This window comes from Apaloderma vittatum, unplaced genomic scaffold, assembly GCF_000703405.1.
Source record: "Apaloderma vittatum isolate BGI_N311 unplaced genomic scaffold, ASM70340v1 scaffold16859, whole genome shotgun sequence".
NCBI classification, from domain to species: domain Eukaryota; kingdom Metazoa; phylum Chordata; class Aves; order Trogoniformes; family Trogonidae; genus Apaloderma; species Apaloderma vittatum.
Window position 1 is genome coordinate 12,503 of NW_009733663.1, and position 14,497 is coordinate 26,999.

At 40.7% G+C, this 14,497-nt stretch overlaps 2 protein-coding genes across 2 annotated transcripts in view; one reads left to right on the forward strand and one right to left on the reverse strand.

The window, feature by feature from the left end:
* Positions 1-7,159, forward strand: part of TTLL12 (tubulin tyrosine ligase-like family, member 12) — a 19,195-nt gene extending 12,036 nt beyond the window's left edge. Inside the window, exons 8-13 of the mRNA XM_009876002.1 lie at positions 1,096-1,207; positions 2,031-2,182; positions 2,264-2,345; positions 2,790-2,858; positions 5,054-5,192; positions 6,654-7,159. Of these exons, the coding sequence (XP_009874304.1) occupies positions 1,096-1,207; positions 2,031-2,182; positions 2,264-2,345; positions 2,790-2,858; positions 5,054-5,192; positions 6,654-6,805 (706 nt within the window). The 3' untranslated portion in view covers positions 6,806-7,159. The remainder of the gene's footprint in view (positions 1-1,095; positions 1,208-2,030; positions 2,183-2,263; positions 2,346-2,789; positions 2,859-5,053; positions 5,193-6,653) is intronic.
* Positions 7,160-9,399: 2,240 nt separating this feature from the next.
* Positions 9,400-13,104, reverse strand: TSPO (translocator protein (18kDa)). The gene is made up of 3 exons (XM_009876003.1): positions 12,909-13,104; positions 10,495-10,633; positions 9,400-9,665 (listed from the first exon to the last, which is right to left on the reverse strand). Exons 1-3 carry the CDS (start codon positions 13,094-13,096, stop codon positions 9,489-9,491), a joined length of 504 nt encoding a protein of 167 aa, XP_009874305.1. The 5' UTR covers positions 13,097-13,104; the 3' UTR covers positions 9,400-9,488.
* Positions 13,105-14,497: the final 1,393 nt, after the last annotated feature.

Consider the following 14,497-nt stretch of genomic DNA (forward strand, 5'->3'; position numbering starts at 1 on the left):
TGGCTGCTTTGGGGTTGACAGAAACTAAGATTTTCTTTGGTTAAGAGAAAGAGAGCTACTAATGGGTGCTACTAATGAAATAATCTCTTACACCTGACATATGTAGTATTCTAATTGAACAGTTGTTTCCATAGGAATGCTTGCTTACGGTGCCACCTACCAGTCATTGCATTTGGTCATTCTTCACTCCATGTAGTCTGTTGTTGACAGGTATAACCAGGAGAGTGTTCCTTCTATGTGTGGGGATTTAATTGTTTTTTAATATCAAGGATTGACTGTGAATACAATATGTATGTGGGGACTGAGAAGGAGAGGCTTGGAATTTTGAAATAAGCAGATAAAACAGACCCACTTAAGTTAGTGGCACTAATTGCAGCTCAGTTCATGCTATTTATTGTGAAGCTCAAGAAGCTTTTCAGAATACTTTAACAGGTGAAGGAAAGGAAGACATAAAGTGTCACCCTGCACTTACTCAGAAAGATATGTTGAAGGACCAGCATGTTGCCAGTTCTCCTCAAGGATATTTCAAGGAATTTTGCCCCTTGAAGTGACTAGGTACTAGAAAGTGAGAAGATGGTGGTGTGCTTTCATTTTCGTGCAATATAAACTGTTGAGATTTCTTCCCAAAGAGATGCGTTATGTTGTCATTTAACGTGGATGATTGGGAGGTGTTCTTAGGGAATCAAATTGGAAAATTGCCTGATACACTGCCAGAGTATCCTTGGACTCCTGCCAGAATGATTTCCACACCATCATCTGTGTGTGTTTATGATGATGGTATCCTGTTGATGGGTTGTTTTCTGCTTTTGAAGGCGTCAGATGCAGGAGAAGGAAATAAACAAGTGAGAGTGTGCTAGGCCCTAACTGAAAAGCCGGTGAGAGCTACTGCTGCCTTTTCTCTACTTTTTGCCTAGGCCTGGTGCTCCCTGCTGTCAGTCAAAAGTCCCTAGTTCTTGCACTGTAACCTACAGCTTCATAAAGCATTTATTCAGGGGAGCACATAAACCAGTACAGGTGGATGTGCAGACAGATTAATAAGGTGGATACTTACAGGTGTTGGCTTCTCTCTCCACCCCTCCCCCTTCTCTTACACAGAGGAGAAGACAATCACTGGATATGCAAACCATGGAACTTGGCCAGAAGCCTGGATACGCACATCACCAACAGCCTCAACAACATCATCAGGCACAGGGAAAGCAGCCCAAAGGTTAGAGACTGAGAGTTTGAATATGATTTAAAGGGAAGAGCTAAAAAACTGCTTCATAGAAGGAGGTCTAAAAATACAAAGGAGGAAGTTTTTCTTCAGAGTTCATATACTGACCGTAAGCATACAGCTTCGATCAATTCAGACTCGGATTGTTCAGCTCCACCTACTGTAGTGATGATCTCGGAACCTGGTGCTTTATTATTTAAAGAATAAGACTTGCCATGACAGTAGTGAATAATCCAGTGTGGTGTTGCTTTAACGCTAACCCTCAGACTGGTAGGTGAACACACATAAGCTAGTTAGCAGTGGTCATAAATTTTGGAACATTATTGCTTCTGTCCCCTAGTTGATCATTATTGCTGATCCACAGCTCTGCTCAGTGGCACAAAGTACCGTGTTTGACAACAATAGATGAATCATAGAGCTTTTTATAGGGAGTCCGCAATATGTGGTCATACTTCAGAGTGTCACTTCAGCTTTGTTTCTGCTGGTATGTGGACTGCGTGTATCTTCTGGAAGGCAGAAATGCACAAATAATTGCTTCATATTTCTAGTTCAAAACAACGAGGTCACCGAAATTATAAATAAAATTAATTTTGTATTAATTTTTAAAAAGACACACATTCTGGCTTCCAACTTTCCCTGCCCTGATGTCAAAGAGCTTGATAGAAGGTACCTATTTGCATAATGTTGTGTATTCATGCATATTTCTAAAGAAACATGTAATGTGTATGAGGATACCTGGAATCATCAAGGTCCAGTGACACTTTGTGTTCATTTCACTTGAATTATGTTGACTGTGAGTGTTTTTGCTTTGTGGTAGGTAGTGTGCAAATACATCGAGAATCCAGTCTTGTTTCACCGCGAAGATGTGGGAATGGTTAAATTTGACATCCGTTATGTTGTGTTGCTGAGGTCCGTAAAACCACTCAAGGTGTATATCTATGACGTATTCTGGCTGCGCTTTTCGAATCGGTAATTATGTTCTCATTAGTGTGGCGGGGCTTAGAATTAAATCTGACACCTTCAAAACTGAGGAATTGTGTTATTCCTTAGGGCATTTTCACTTGATAACTTGGATGACTATGAGAAGCATTTCACGGTCATGAATTATGCTCCCACTGTAACATTAAAACAGGTAAGCAAACAGCCCAAAACACTCCCTCAGCTTTCTGTTGTTAGAAAATCTTCCAGTGCCTCCTTTGACTGCTGCCAAATAACCTATTTCACGTCTAGTTAAAAGTACCATAAGTCCTAAGCAAATATTTTCCTAGACTCTTTCTCCTCTTCCCCAATCATTTGTCATTATATAAGGTAATATAAACCTATATCCTGAATATAAACAACATTGATAGAGATGAGTAAAAGAATTATTAAAATGGCAGCTAATCGTTGTCAAAGACTTCAGTGTGATCTTTTGTAATGAGAAATACAGTAACAAGGAAAGTTTTCAAGAACTGTCTTACATACCCTAGTTTTCTACCTGGGTTTCTGTGAATGATAAAAATTACTTGATGTTCCATTCTCATGTCATCTGACTACTCAGTAAACTAAAACAGTCTTTGTTGCTGAACTGTTTTAGGTACACTGTGAAGATTTTATTCCTCTGTTTGAAAAACAATATCCTGAGTATCCTTGGACAACAGTACAAGTAAGTCAGCAGTTCATCTTTGTTATGTAAATGCTTGTGGATATTTTTTTTACTCAGCAAACTGAATTTCCAAAATATTGCCGTTTGGGTTTCTTTTTTTTCTTGTAAGACATACTTCATGGGTATCAGTACCTCAAAGGATGTCGAATGCTAACCTTTGCTTGGGAAGCATTTTTTAACTTAGTGTAATTCCCTCTCAAAGATTTTGTTAGCATTTGAGAATTTTGTTTTGTTATTACACTGAGAGTTCTTTACATTGGACTTAGTAATAAAGCCAGTCCTGAGGATCCTGGTACCAGGATCTATTTTTGTGAGTTCCATCTTTTTTTTTCAGAAGATTGCAAAAGATCTAAAACCATGGTTTTGAAGATTTAGTAATCCATGCAATAAAAGGAGACAAATCCAAAATATTAAGTGTGTTAATCACTACAGATGTTGCTCACATGACTGTGGAAAAGTTCTTTTCAAAGCCGTCACTACTTTTCAGCAGTATGTTAGCTCTGATTCTGAAAAGCTGAACCACTGAGGTATTCAGGCTCTTGCTTCCTTTCTTCCAAATGGCCTCACAAGATAAGGAGGTGTCAGAACAGGTAGAAAACTGAAGTAAATGGAAATTACAGTATATGGTAATTTTGGTGGAATGGCACAACAGGTTTTGATTTATCTATTTCAAGCAGAGGTGTCAGTCTAAAGATCTCCCTGTACCCGTTTGGGTTAGCTCACTGTGCGGTGCACTGGAGCCCACTCAGACGAAAGATGTGCCCACCTGTGCCCAAGTGGCCGACAGAAACAAGCACTGCCCCCCTCTCCTGGTGTGCTGTGCTCGAAGGCTTGTGCTGCCAGATATGATGGTGCGGAGGCTGCTTTTATATACTGTGGCATATTTAAAAGATACTAAGTTAGGCTGGTCTTCTTTCTTAAAGACCCCTCCTTCCACCAACATAGTATTTCTGAGCCAGTAAATTAAAATCCCTGTTTGTTAAGATAAATCTTGTTTTGGGACTGAAATGCAAAATTTCTAGCTGCTGACCCAGCTTCTCTGAGTTAGCAAGCTGTCCAGAGCCCTGTCCCTGGTCATTGCATTAATGACTTTTCACAAGAAAATAGGTGGTTCGCTAATATAAGGTGTCAAGAGGAAGCTCCAAATACTATAGTTACATAAAATAGCGGGAAGGCAGATGATGGCCATCCATTAATTTTTTTGCCTGTATTTCATGCTTGAAAGAAAAAAAATGAATGTGAGAAGATGGCTCAGAAACATGCACAAAACTGAATTGTTGCGTTCTTCCATATTTATCAGGAGCTAGAGGATGCAGAATGAACAGTAGCTGAGCATTTGTGTGCTTTCAAAGTGGATGGATTACCCAACTGTGGGTTCATTTCTATGTATTAATTCTGCATCAGTATTGACTAGAACCTCCTATCCAGTCAATGATACTCAGAATAGGTCAGGTTTTGCAGCATTAAGCTTAAAATAGTCTTGAAGAGACTACAAGGTGTGAGAAGAGAGATGTCAAAATATCTACCACAGTAGTATTCTGTGCAGAATAGGAAATATTACACCCTCTTTTCATTTGCAGAAGGAATGGTTCACTGCAGTTATGAACTCAGTACTGGAATTCACATCTGTATGTTCTTTCTGGTTTATTTCACTTTCATGTTGGATATCTGACTGTTTCTCAAAATACCAGTGTGTAGCATGTTCTTAAAATCTTCATGTCACTACCACCCATTTTAGAGGGGTATAAGAGGGTATGAGATTTTTCATTACAAAACAAAACAAAGCTAGAACACAACTTAATAGGCAGGGAAAAGTCAGAACTTCACAGTTGTATTACTGGTGTTTACAGACCTCTAGTGGGTTTTCTTTTTTCCCTCCTCTACACCGAAGTGCAATACTGTACGTGATGCCTGAGAAGGGGGGTTAATTCTAACTATTAAATGCCCTATTTTCAGGATTTCTGTAATACTGATATACTCCCTAGAAGAAGTCTATGGATATTGCCAGGTGCTTGGAACTTTACCTGTGTTGTGTTCAGGTCTAACTGTGTGTTTTGAAGCTAATACTGTGCAGATTTTCATCTGTTGGCTAGTGTAATTCATACAAAATCTTTACAAAGCTGTTTGGATGAAGTGATAAACACGTTTGCTGCTTTTATGGAAACTCCTCATTCAGAAATCTTTTTCTGCTATAGGCAAATATTTTCAGCGCGTTTGCTGAATTGTTCCAAGTTGCTTCAGCTAAACCTGCTCCTCTTGGCATATGCGATTATCCGTCATCAAGAGCGATATATGCTGTTGACTTGATGCTTAAATGGGACACAAACAGAGATGGTGAGAAGCTAATTTATTTGAACATTGAATTCTTTATATTTGTGGACATTTTCAGAAACTTACTTCTTCTGTCTGAACTCTTAGTGTTTTTGAAGCAGAGCGAGCTGTGTGCTCTGTGCCTCCCACTGACATCAAAGCGTATCTGGAGTTGCAGATCTGTAGGGCTGGCATCTGCTCTGCTCATTAATCATTGATGGGAATGATGGAGGAGCTGTTAACTATGTTTGGCTGAGTCCTTGCTTCCGTTGTGTCCCTACTGTTAAAAAGTTTCTTTCCCATTTATGGTGAGAGAACGTCTGAAGTAACTGTCTCTTTATGAAAACTTTAAAGAGACGTCTTAGTATCTGTGACTTCCAGGCTTGGGCCAGTGTCTTCCATGTATGGTTATTAAAGCAGGGAAGGGACCACGTTCACCATTTCAGTGCCCTTGAAGTCCTCAGGACTATCAGTTGTTGCCAGGTGTCTTCAAGAACCTGTGTGTGAAGCTGCTTCCTGTTAGTGCCAGAGCACAGCTAACTGCCTGGGGCCTTTCATCCAGCCGGTTGTGGTGGACTGCTAGCCAAATTTGCCAGAGTGAACTCTTTTTTTATTTCACCAGGAGCCTCAAAAATGTTCTGTAAGTGTGCCTGACCTAGACACGTGTGTCTTGTAGGTAGAAAAGCAGTAGAGGCACCAACACAAAAATGCTACTAGCTCGAGGAAAACTATTGTAGTTAAAGGACCAAGCTCACGTAACAGCCCTGGCTGAACATGAGGTGTGCAGGTCCCCCACCTCTTGAAGATGGGGTCATGGGTGCAAAAGTCACACCTAATACTGTGGGCAGCCTAGGGGACAAAGAGCTCAGTTGCTGCTGTGGAGAGCAGAGTATGGTTTGCCTGCACATCAGAAGCTTGTAGCCTCACTTAAGATGTCAGCACCAGACAGGAAATAAAATCCTTTGTTTCTCTTTGCACAGAATGCTTTTGATAAACTCTGAGCTATACTGATAAAGTTTTAAGGGAAAACTGTATTTCCTGACCTCCTTCTAGGGATGAGATGCAGTGGCAGGTGGGAGTGACTGGTGTGTAAACGAATAGGACTGCTAAAATTGGATGGGTAGATATCCAAGAGCTTTAGGAAAGGAAGATTTGTACTGAAATGTGAATGGAGAAGCTAGAATCCTTCCGTAAGATGTTTCAGACTGTCAAGCAAGACAGCTATATTGAGGAGATCCTATTAAATTGCTGCGATTTCTTATTCTAAAGGAGGCATTAATTAGCATCCTCTGAATAACGGTAGAACAGGCCTCTGCCCCTCCAAAACCACCCAAACCCACTGAAATAAAAATGCCCTACCAGCTTGGGTCATAAAAAATTACTTTTTACAGTCATTTTCTGTAATCTCTGGCTTAAAGACAGGTAGTGATTCAGTATTTCTGTAGAGCTTGTATTAAGAGGCAATGTTTGTGTTCCCCTTTGCAGGGAAAAGAATTATGCAGCCTCAGATCCTGGAGGTGAACTTTAATCCTGACTGTGATAGAGCCTGCAAATACCACCCTACCTTTTTTAATGATGTCTTCAGCACCCTATTTCTCGATGAAACGGAAAACTGCCATGTGACATGCATTGTTTAGCCTCAGGAGGCCTGACTCTATTGATTTCCTTCCCAGATATGCTTAACAGCAAGATTTATATTTCAGTTCTATGAGCTGCTGATGCAACTGTTTTCCTATACTGGTAACCTAGGACAAAAAATTGTATTGGAAGAATATGCATATACCATATTGATAATAGTTTTGTCTGCATTTTCCTTGTCTTGCCTAGTTTTATAAATCATCAGTATTTGTTGACCAAACATCTTGCTTGTTGAATGTGAGACACCTCAAAGTAGGATTGTAACTGGAGCAACTGACTTATTTTTCATGTAGCTTGTTTGCTGGGAAACATCGCACAAGTTCCCCGTGTCAACATTAAAATTATAATTTACTGAATTGTCTTGGAGTTTGTATGTCTCTATCTATGGATATTACGCAAAGATCTAAAATGTTCTGATGGGAAAATAATACGGTATTTCAGTGCAATGAACTACTGGGGTAATAAGATTGAAGATTTGGAAAGGCAGAACAAAACCCACAAGATTCATGAACCGTGTACTACTGACTGTCATCCTTAGCCTGCCCCTTAAAGGAACTAGAATTTTGAGGCGGGATCAGGCAGGAAGTGAGAGGGATGCAATGCCTCAAGCAGCACAGGAATGCAGAAGCAGCCTGAAGGAGGGAGAGATCTGGAAAACTTTGCTAGAAGCCCAAGCAACCTTTGGACTTTGAAGTTTAGGGTCTAAGATAAAGGTATTTGGGAGTGGGGTGTCAGTTTGAAATTAATCAGTCCTAATCTCTCTCCTCAAATCAGGCTAACTGGCTGAAATTTAGCAATCTTAGGCTGTATTTAAGTTGCTGTGTGTGCTTGTACAAGTTGTAAAACTTCTGTCTGTCATGAAGTATGTATTATGTGGGTAGAGTTTTTTTTAAGGTAGTTGGCAGCAATGAGGATCTGTTTGAGAATGAAGTACAGTTATGAAACTGTATAGATGTTCTAAATCTTGCTTCGAGCTTTGCAAATGATAATGTGAGGACTCATGTTATCTCTCATGATCAGCAAGGGAGAGGGATGTTTTAGGCTATTTCAAGCTGGTCTGCAGAAGCCTACTTCTTTCCACTAACTGAAACATAGCTGGAGAAATAAACCATCTGTGTCTTGTGAAAATTCACTTACTGCACAGGTGGGGCTGCAGGGAAAGCTGCATTGCACAACCAGAAGTGGTGCCGACAGCCCTGTCAGTCTCCTGCTTGTGAGGCAGAACTTTTTTGGGCTCTCTCCTTAACTGTGATTAAAGAAACATGGTGAAGTGCTTAACATAGATGGTGTGACTATTTCCAGCGTCAGGGAAGAAGTTTGGGATGTAGAATATAGTAATGGTGCATGAGAGGGTGTGTGCAGTGCTGCTCAGGGGACATATTTGTTGCTTGTAGGAGAGCAAGAGGCATCCTATGCCTTTAAACTACCTGAAAGCAGGTAACAAAGTGCCTAGAGTGGATCTAGAGTACAGGGAAAGGTTTCCCTCATCATAAAGAGTAAGCGATATCAGACTTTGCAAGAAGAATGACATTTAAAAAGTAGCAAGATTTGTGCAGTAGGACCACAAGCTGTGGGCAAAAGAAGTCGTCTTGTGCTCCTAGACAAGAGAGATCTTTATCTCATAGGTGACAACTGGTTGAAGCATCCAGATCTTCCTGGGTCAGATGCCATAATACTGAAGAGGAGAAAGATTCATTTCTATTTTGAAGCAGCTGAAGTGAGAAGGTTCAGGTAGGAGACATGAGTAGCTCAGGTAGGAGACATGAGTAGCTACAGTGTACACACTGCCCTGATGGGCAACAGACTCACCTGTGGCCACCAGCTCCATGTTTGAGGTCTGATGGTGAACTGGTGTCACACCAAGGGTTGGGCTGCCATACGTGAGTGCTGTTTGGCCAGTGCTGCTGGTGATGCCTCAGAGGTGTGTGCAGGGGCCTGCTGAGTATTTACATCCAGGCACTCTTAATTTCCTCGTTTCCCTTGCCCCATTGCCATGGTGAGGAGAAAAGATGAAGGGGGCTATCTTTGCATCTATAGCATCCTGTTGTTGCCAGCATTTTTCTGCTCAAAACCATTTAAAACCAATAAAAACAGGAACAAGATTCATAGGTTTATATGTAGTTTAATGCATTTAGCTGATGCTAGATTGCACAATGCTCCAAAGTGGGAAGGCACAAATTGTGAAAATGATTTTATCTTAAATGTTTCCAGGGTACAATGACCGGAAGATAAATATTCGGCAGCTGTAGTGGGACACACCACAGCACTGGAGCACTGTGTCTGGTGGTTAAGTGTGAAAGACCCAGGCTACAATGGTGCTGGTCACCATTAGGAGCAGCTTTCTGGAAGCTGTGTTCATACCTGGCTGAATATAGGGAAGTTGGTGTTTGTGCCTGTTTCTGGTAATAACTAAAATGCTGTCGTTATATAAAAAATAATACTGTAATATAGAAAATTAGTATTTTTCAATCAGCTCTATCTTTTATCTTGCTATATAACCCGGTCAGGCATACACCCCTTTGACTTGCCTACTAAAGGCATGTTTGCTTTACAGAAGTACTCCTTTGTCAACTTGTAATTAGGAAACTAGTATTCTAAGTAGTTCAACGAAAAAAAAATAAGGCCATAATTTTATTTAGAAAATTCTTGTGTAAAAAAAAAAAATCTTTTTGGCTGATAACTTTATTCAGGTTGTTTCTTGTTGCGATTGTCCTTCCAGATACGATAATTGAGTGCAGAAGCCATGGTTAGCCAAGCTAAATAAGGAACCATCAAATAAGCTGCTGCTTTGTTGATGTTATACCAGGAAGCAGTTGTAGCTGTTGCAGTACCAGCTGTGAGCAGAAGAGTCACCAACCCCTGAAAGACAGGAAGGTGGTTAGTGGTGTTTTCACTTGTTCGATTTTCTTGACTGGATAGTCTTTGTGTGGCTCTTTCCACTTAGCTCTGTTGTATCCCTCTGTGAGTTAATTCCTTTTCAGAAAACCAGCCAGCAAGGAAAAAAAAAATTCTCCCAAGTCATGAGTCAGTTTGACTCCTAAAACAATGCAACAGTCACAAGAAAGTGCCTTGCAGCTGGGAGCAGCAGAGGGAAAATAAAATCCCTCTCACCCACACCCTCTTTTTTTGGCAGTGCAAAACACTGACTACAAACGCAGTGTGACTTTAAGCAAGTCACTTAACTAAGTCAGTTTATCCAGTCTTTTCATGTCATAGATGCTGCCTGAAGAAATGCAGAGTGAAAGAATCAATGAGAGGTTGCAAAGGCAGATTTCTGTTATTATTTTTTGACGCGTTGTTTCTCTTCAGACTGCATAAAATTAATCTTGTATAAAATGGGTGGTGATTACTCAAGTAATCTTATGATATGTTTCTTACGACTGCTGTTTGCCAGAGATACCTAGGAATTTTAATAAGGCATAAATGTTTACATTTTCTAGTCACTTAAAGCTCTTATCACAGGGTGGCAGAAAGACCTTGAAATCTAAACATTTAAGGATGTTGTAGATACGTAAATTCTCTCAGGTGGCTGCTGGCATGCATTAAAGAGGATTTTAGAAAACTGCATGCCATATTCTGCACTAAGGCGCATTTTCAGGGAGAAACAGTGATGACACAAAACTTCCATCTTAGAACTTTGCAAATGACAACAGAAGCCTTTGATTATGAAATTCACTTTTCCACTTACCCATCCTGTTTTGTGAGCTCCAAAAAATACCGGAGTCCATGCCCAGTTTAATGCCAGCTGCCCTGCATACAGACCCAGAGGAACCACTGACTTTTCACTCAAGCCTCCCAGTTCCTTCCACACCAGGTAGGAGCCATATCTGGAGAAAGCAAACGTAAGGTATAATTCAGCATACTGGTTTAGAAAGCAACCACACATTCCTGACCAAATGAAATTACTTCAGTACTAGGGTCTAGTTTTCATCTGGAAAAGCCACACCTGATGTGAACAGCAATAGGGAGGGTCAAGAATTCCCTGTCCTGCCAGAGTTCTCACCTCTAGGTGCAGAAGAACAGATGACCTACTGCATTTCAGTCTTAAAAGAGAATGCCATGTTGAAGTGGAAGCAAGGCTAAAAGTAGATCTCTAAATAGTGAAGATATTTAATTTTGATACTGGGAGATGGTGCTTTAAAATAAATTTAAAAAAAAAAAACAACCTTTTAAAATGGATGAAACACAGGAAAAGTAGGAATTGAGGTGGGAATGGGCAAATAATGGCATCCCAAAGCACTGATGAGTATGGGTATGGATTGGGAGCAACCCTATAGTCACATTTCAGAAGGGAGAAGTGGATGGGATAAAGACAGGGAGAACACAAATTTTTAGGATTTCTTTGGGAAGAATTAACCACAAGGAGTATCCAGCATCCTTCCTGTCTGCAAGATCCTTGCTACTGAAAGATCTTGCAGAATATTTTGAACAGATCATCTTATTGCCACAGAAGAGCAGTTCAGTGTAGGGATCCCAGAATGTAAGCTGCTAAAGACAGGAATTTTCAGGGTTTGGGAGACTTGCTAATGTAAAGTTTATTTTTGCACTGAAGGAGCCTGATTAGAACAGGAGCACTCATCATCTAAGACTATTTCTTTCGCTCGTTTGACATTAGACATGAGTTAGATTTCAATGCAGGTGACTGCACAGCCATTCCACGTGACTACAGTCGAATCCTCTGGATAAAATGCCACCATCTGGAATTACGCCCTTGTTTCAGAATTAGTAACTGAATACTGATTCCATCCTGGTAGGAATGTCAACTGGACTGTGGACTGTGCTGGATGATGTGAGGCTCATAGGCGTTTCTGCCACCATTGGAGCAAAGATGGAGACCAACTTGTAAGCCTCAGTTTTTTAAGAGCAGACAAACAAACATCCATAGGAGTTATTGCAAGGAGCTTGTCTTCATTTGTAGGTCATACAAGAAGGATTTTCTTTTTCTGCATCATTGCTGTATTTTGCAACAGGTAGCTTGGTATTTAAGATATCCCGCAGGATATGTATAATGTTAACTTGGAAAAGATTGGGTCTCTCTGAAACTTTATATAGTTAAGTCTGTGCTGTATGCAAACTAGAAATCGCTTCAAATGTCATGAAGAAGAGAAATGGGAGGGGTGAGCCATAAAAGGCATATTTCAGCCTAACAGCTATTACTACTGGATTAGCAACAATGTGCATTTGAGAGCTAGGAAAAAACATGCTGAATCTTGGTATGTAGCCGGCTCTTAATGACCAAGTGCAGAAGAGACACAAAGCATCGCTTTGTGCTTGGGGGCTGTGCTGACCTCTGTTGAGGCTCTAGGAGCAGAGCGCTGCTTCTCCTCTCTGGTGGCACAGCTCACCAGAGTTTACTTTTTTTCACATCTTTTGCATATAATGCTGGGTGGACAACTTCTAGGGCAGTCTGTGAAGAGTATCAAAACTGCCCAACCAATCTCCTGAGACAGTCTGCCTCTATGAATATTTTTGCTAAATCGTATTAAAAGTAACAGCTGCCTAAATACAGTATTATTAAACTTTTAAAGTTCCTGTGGGAACTTTATTTGGCCTTATGATTCCTTGTTCATTTGACAGCACTTGCTGTGCTGTCAGTATTTTAAACTAGTTAAAAAATGAGGCAATAAATAGCTTGACATTTACAGTTTAGCAGCCTGGCAGTTTTATTCAAAAGGACATGTATATTTTGCTTTTGGTTTCTACTAATTGAGATCTGTTAGAACAGTTCTATCCCAATGGCCCTAAAGTTTTTCTTTTTATCTTCCTAAATCTACTGAAGGGCATACATAGAAAAAAATCCCAATGCTGCTTTGCTCCATTGCTGGTAGCTTGGCAGGTCTTGCCTTCAGAACGAGTGAGGAAAGCAAACTGATGGCAGCTCTTCAAACTCCCACTTTTAATGTGGATACTTGTGCATACCAAATGTCCTATCAAAACCACACACAACTCCCAGAACATGTTTTTACCTGTTAACCAAGCAGCTTGACACAGTTTCTTACAAACCTACAGTCACAGGAATGCAATAATATTACTCTGGTCCTACGTTATACAACAAGCAACTCTGACATCAGTAAGTGCCTTAATACAATGTGAAGAACATACCCCATAGATGTATAGAGAGTTCCCCAAACAGGAGCAAATACCCAGTTAGGTGGACACCAGGATGGCTTCTGTAGAGAATCATACCACAATGGGATTTCCTTTCTGGTTATCTTGCTTCCTAAAAATCCTCCTGCATGGGGCAGGAGTGTGAAACCCACTGCTGGGGCCCAGGCTGGTACTGCTTCCATTGGATGGTGAATCTGAAACAAACCCAAGCAGGGTGATTGGCAGAGCAATTTTAAAATGGAGCTACAGAAAAAAAATTCTCCGTTTTTAGCAGATTTTAAATATATACACATATGTACGATCTAATCCACAGCCTAGTATTGTCACCGAGAAAGACTGCAGCTGAGATTAGTGGATCTTGCACCAAGTTCACTGGACAATACCCACCCCCCCATAAAGGAACCCATCATTTCCATGGCAGAGGGCAAGTGAGGCCTTTACTTCCCTCTCAATTTTGTGCACTAAGTTTACTGTATTTTACTGTATAGGTTATATTGTGGTTTTAGGCTTAAAAGGGTGCTGAGGATGCTCAACGGTTAGCAAGAGTGATGTGAATGAGTAGCAAACACTTGAGAAGCAGCCTCGGAAAATAAACACCAAGGAGAGCAATGAGAAGGTAAACAACTAGTGTTTTGCTAAAGAAGGAAAGAGAGATCTCAGTGGGTAAGTGAGGAGGACACCTGTGGCTTCTTCATGCAGCACTCAGTCAGTTGCAGCAATCTTACCTGCCAAGCCCATAATGTATACTGGATTAAATTTGCCTTAAGTAGGACTCAGTAATGCCTTGCTCTGGTAGGTTGTGCTGCTTTAGTTAAGAGCAGAAGCTAAAACAGGAAAAAAAGCAAGCAAGTAAGGAGGAAAAAGCTTCATTGCATGTTTTCTGGCCAAAAGCCAAGTGCTACAGAAGAGCTGTGTTTAGCTTGCTAAAATGTAAATAGATCAGAGGTATGATTAAAAAAGGGCAGAACAGAAACATGTTATTTTTTCAAACTTACAGTAGGCAAATACACACGATTCCTGTTCATTTGTTATGCACGTAGGGGGATACAGGGGGAAGGAATCATAAGAGAGATGGCTGTGGTGGGGAAAGAGCAACTGTGGAAGCCTCAGGAGAGAAAAATCTAAGTTTTAGAGCAACAAGCATTTCGGACACTTGTCAAAACGAAGTGCCTTAATGACTTGGCTATTGTCTTGGCCTTGTTTAAAAGATTTTATCACTATGGTTATGACTGCTGGGATGAGGAGGCAGGGAGCAGGGCAGAGGAAATCCCACGTGTAACAGATGTGCCTAAACAGATAGGAAATGGTGCACAGATGATGTTGCACTGTTGTTGTTCTGGTGTAATGGATTTCTGTTTGGAGAACAGATATAAGCTTGGCCAACAAGGGAGCCCTCTTGGGTTTTGTCCATGTATCCAGAGATCTGCCTGTACAGTTACGCAGGTTTAATGAAGAGATTTCAGTGGCTGAGACCATAAGGCAGATTGCACAGGATCAAGATATGGAAGCAGAGCAGAATTTTGAAGGCAAAACAAGAGAGCATGGAGGGACTGAAGTTTGTAAGGAGTGAACAAGAAAGGGCA

What these genes read in the sequence shown, in the direction of transcription:
- TSPO (XM_009876003.1), bottom strand. Translation starts at nt 13,096, where the DNA reads ATGGAAGCAGTACCAGCCTGGGCCCCAGCAGTGGGTTTCACACTCCTG. An exon ending in ACTCTCTATACATCTATGGG is followed by an intron (nt 10,634 to 12,908) that starts GTATGTTCTTCA and finishes TGCTTTCTCCAG; the next exon opens with ATATGGCTCCTACCTGGTGT. An exon ending in GAGCTCACAAAACAGGATGG is followed by an intron (nt 9,666 to 10,494) that starts GTAAGTGGAAAA and finishes CCTGTCTTTCAG; the next exon opens with GGGTTGGTGACTCTTCTGCT.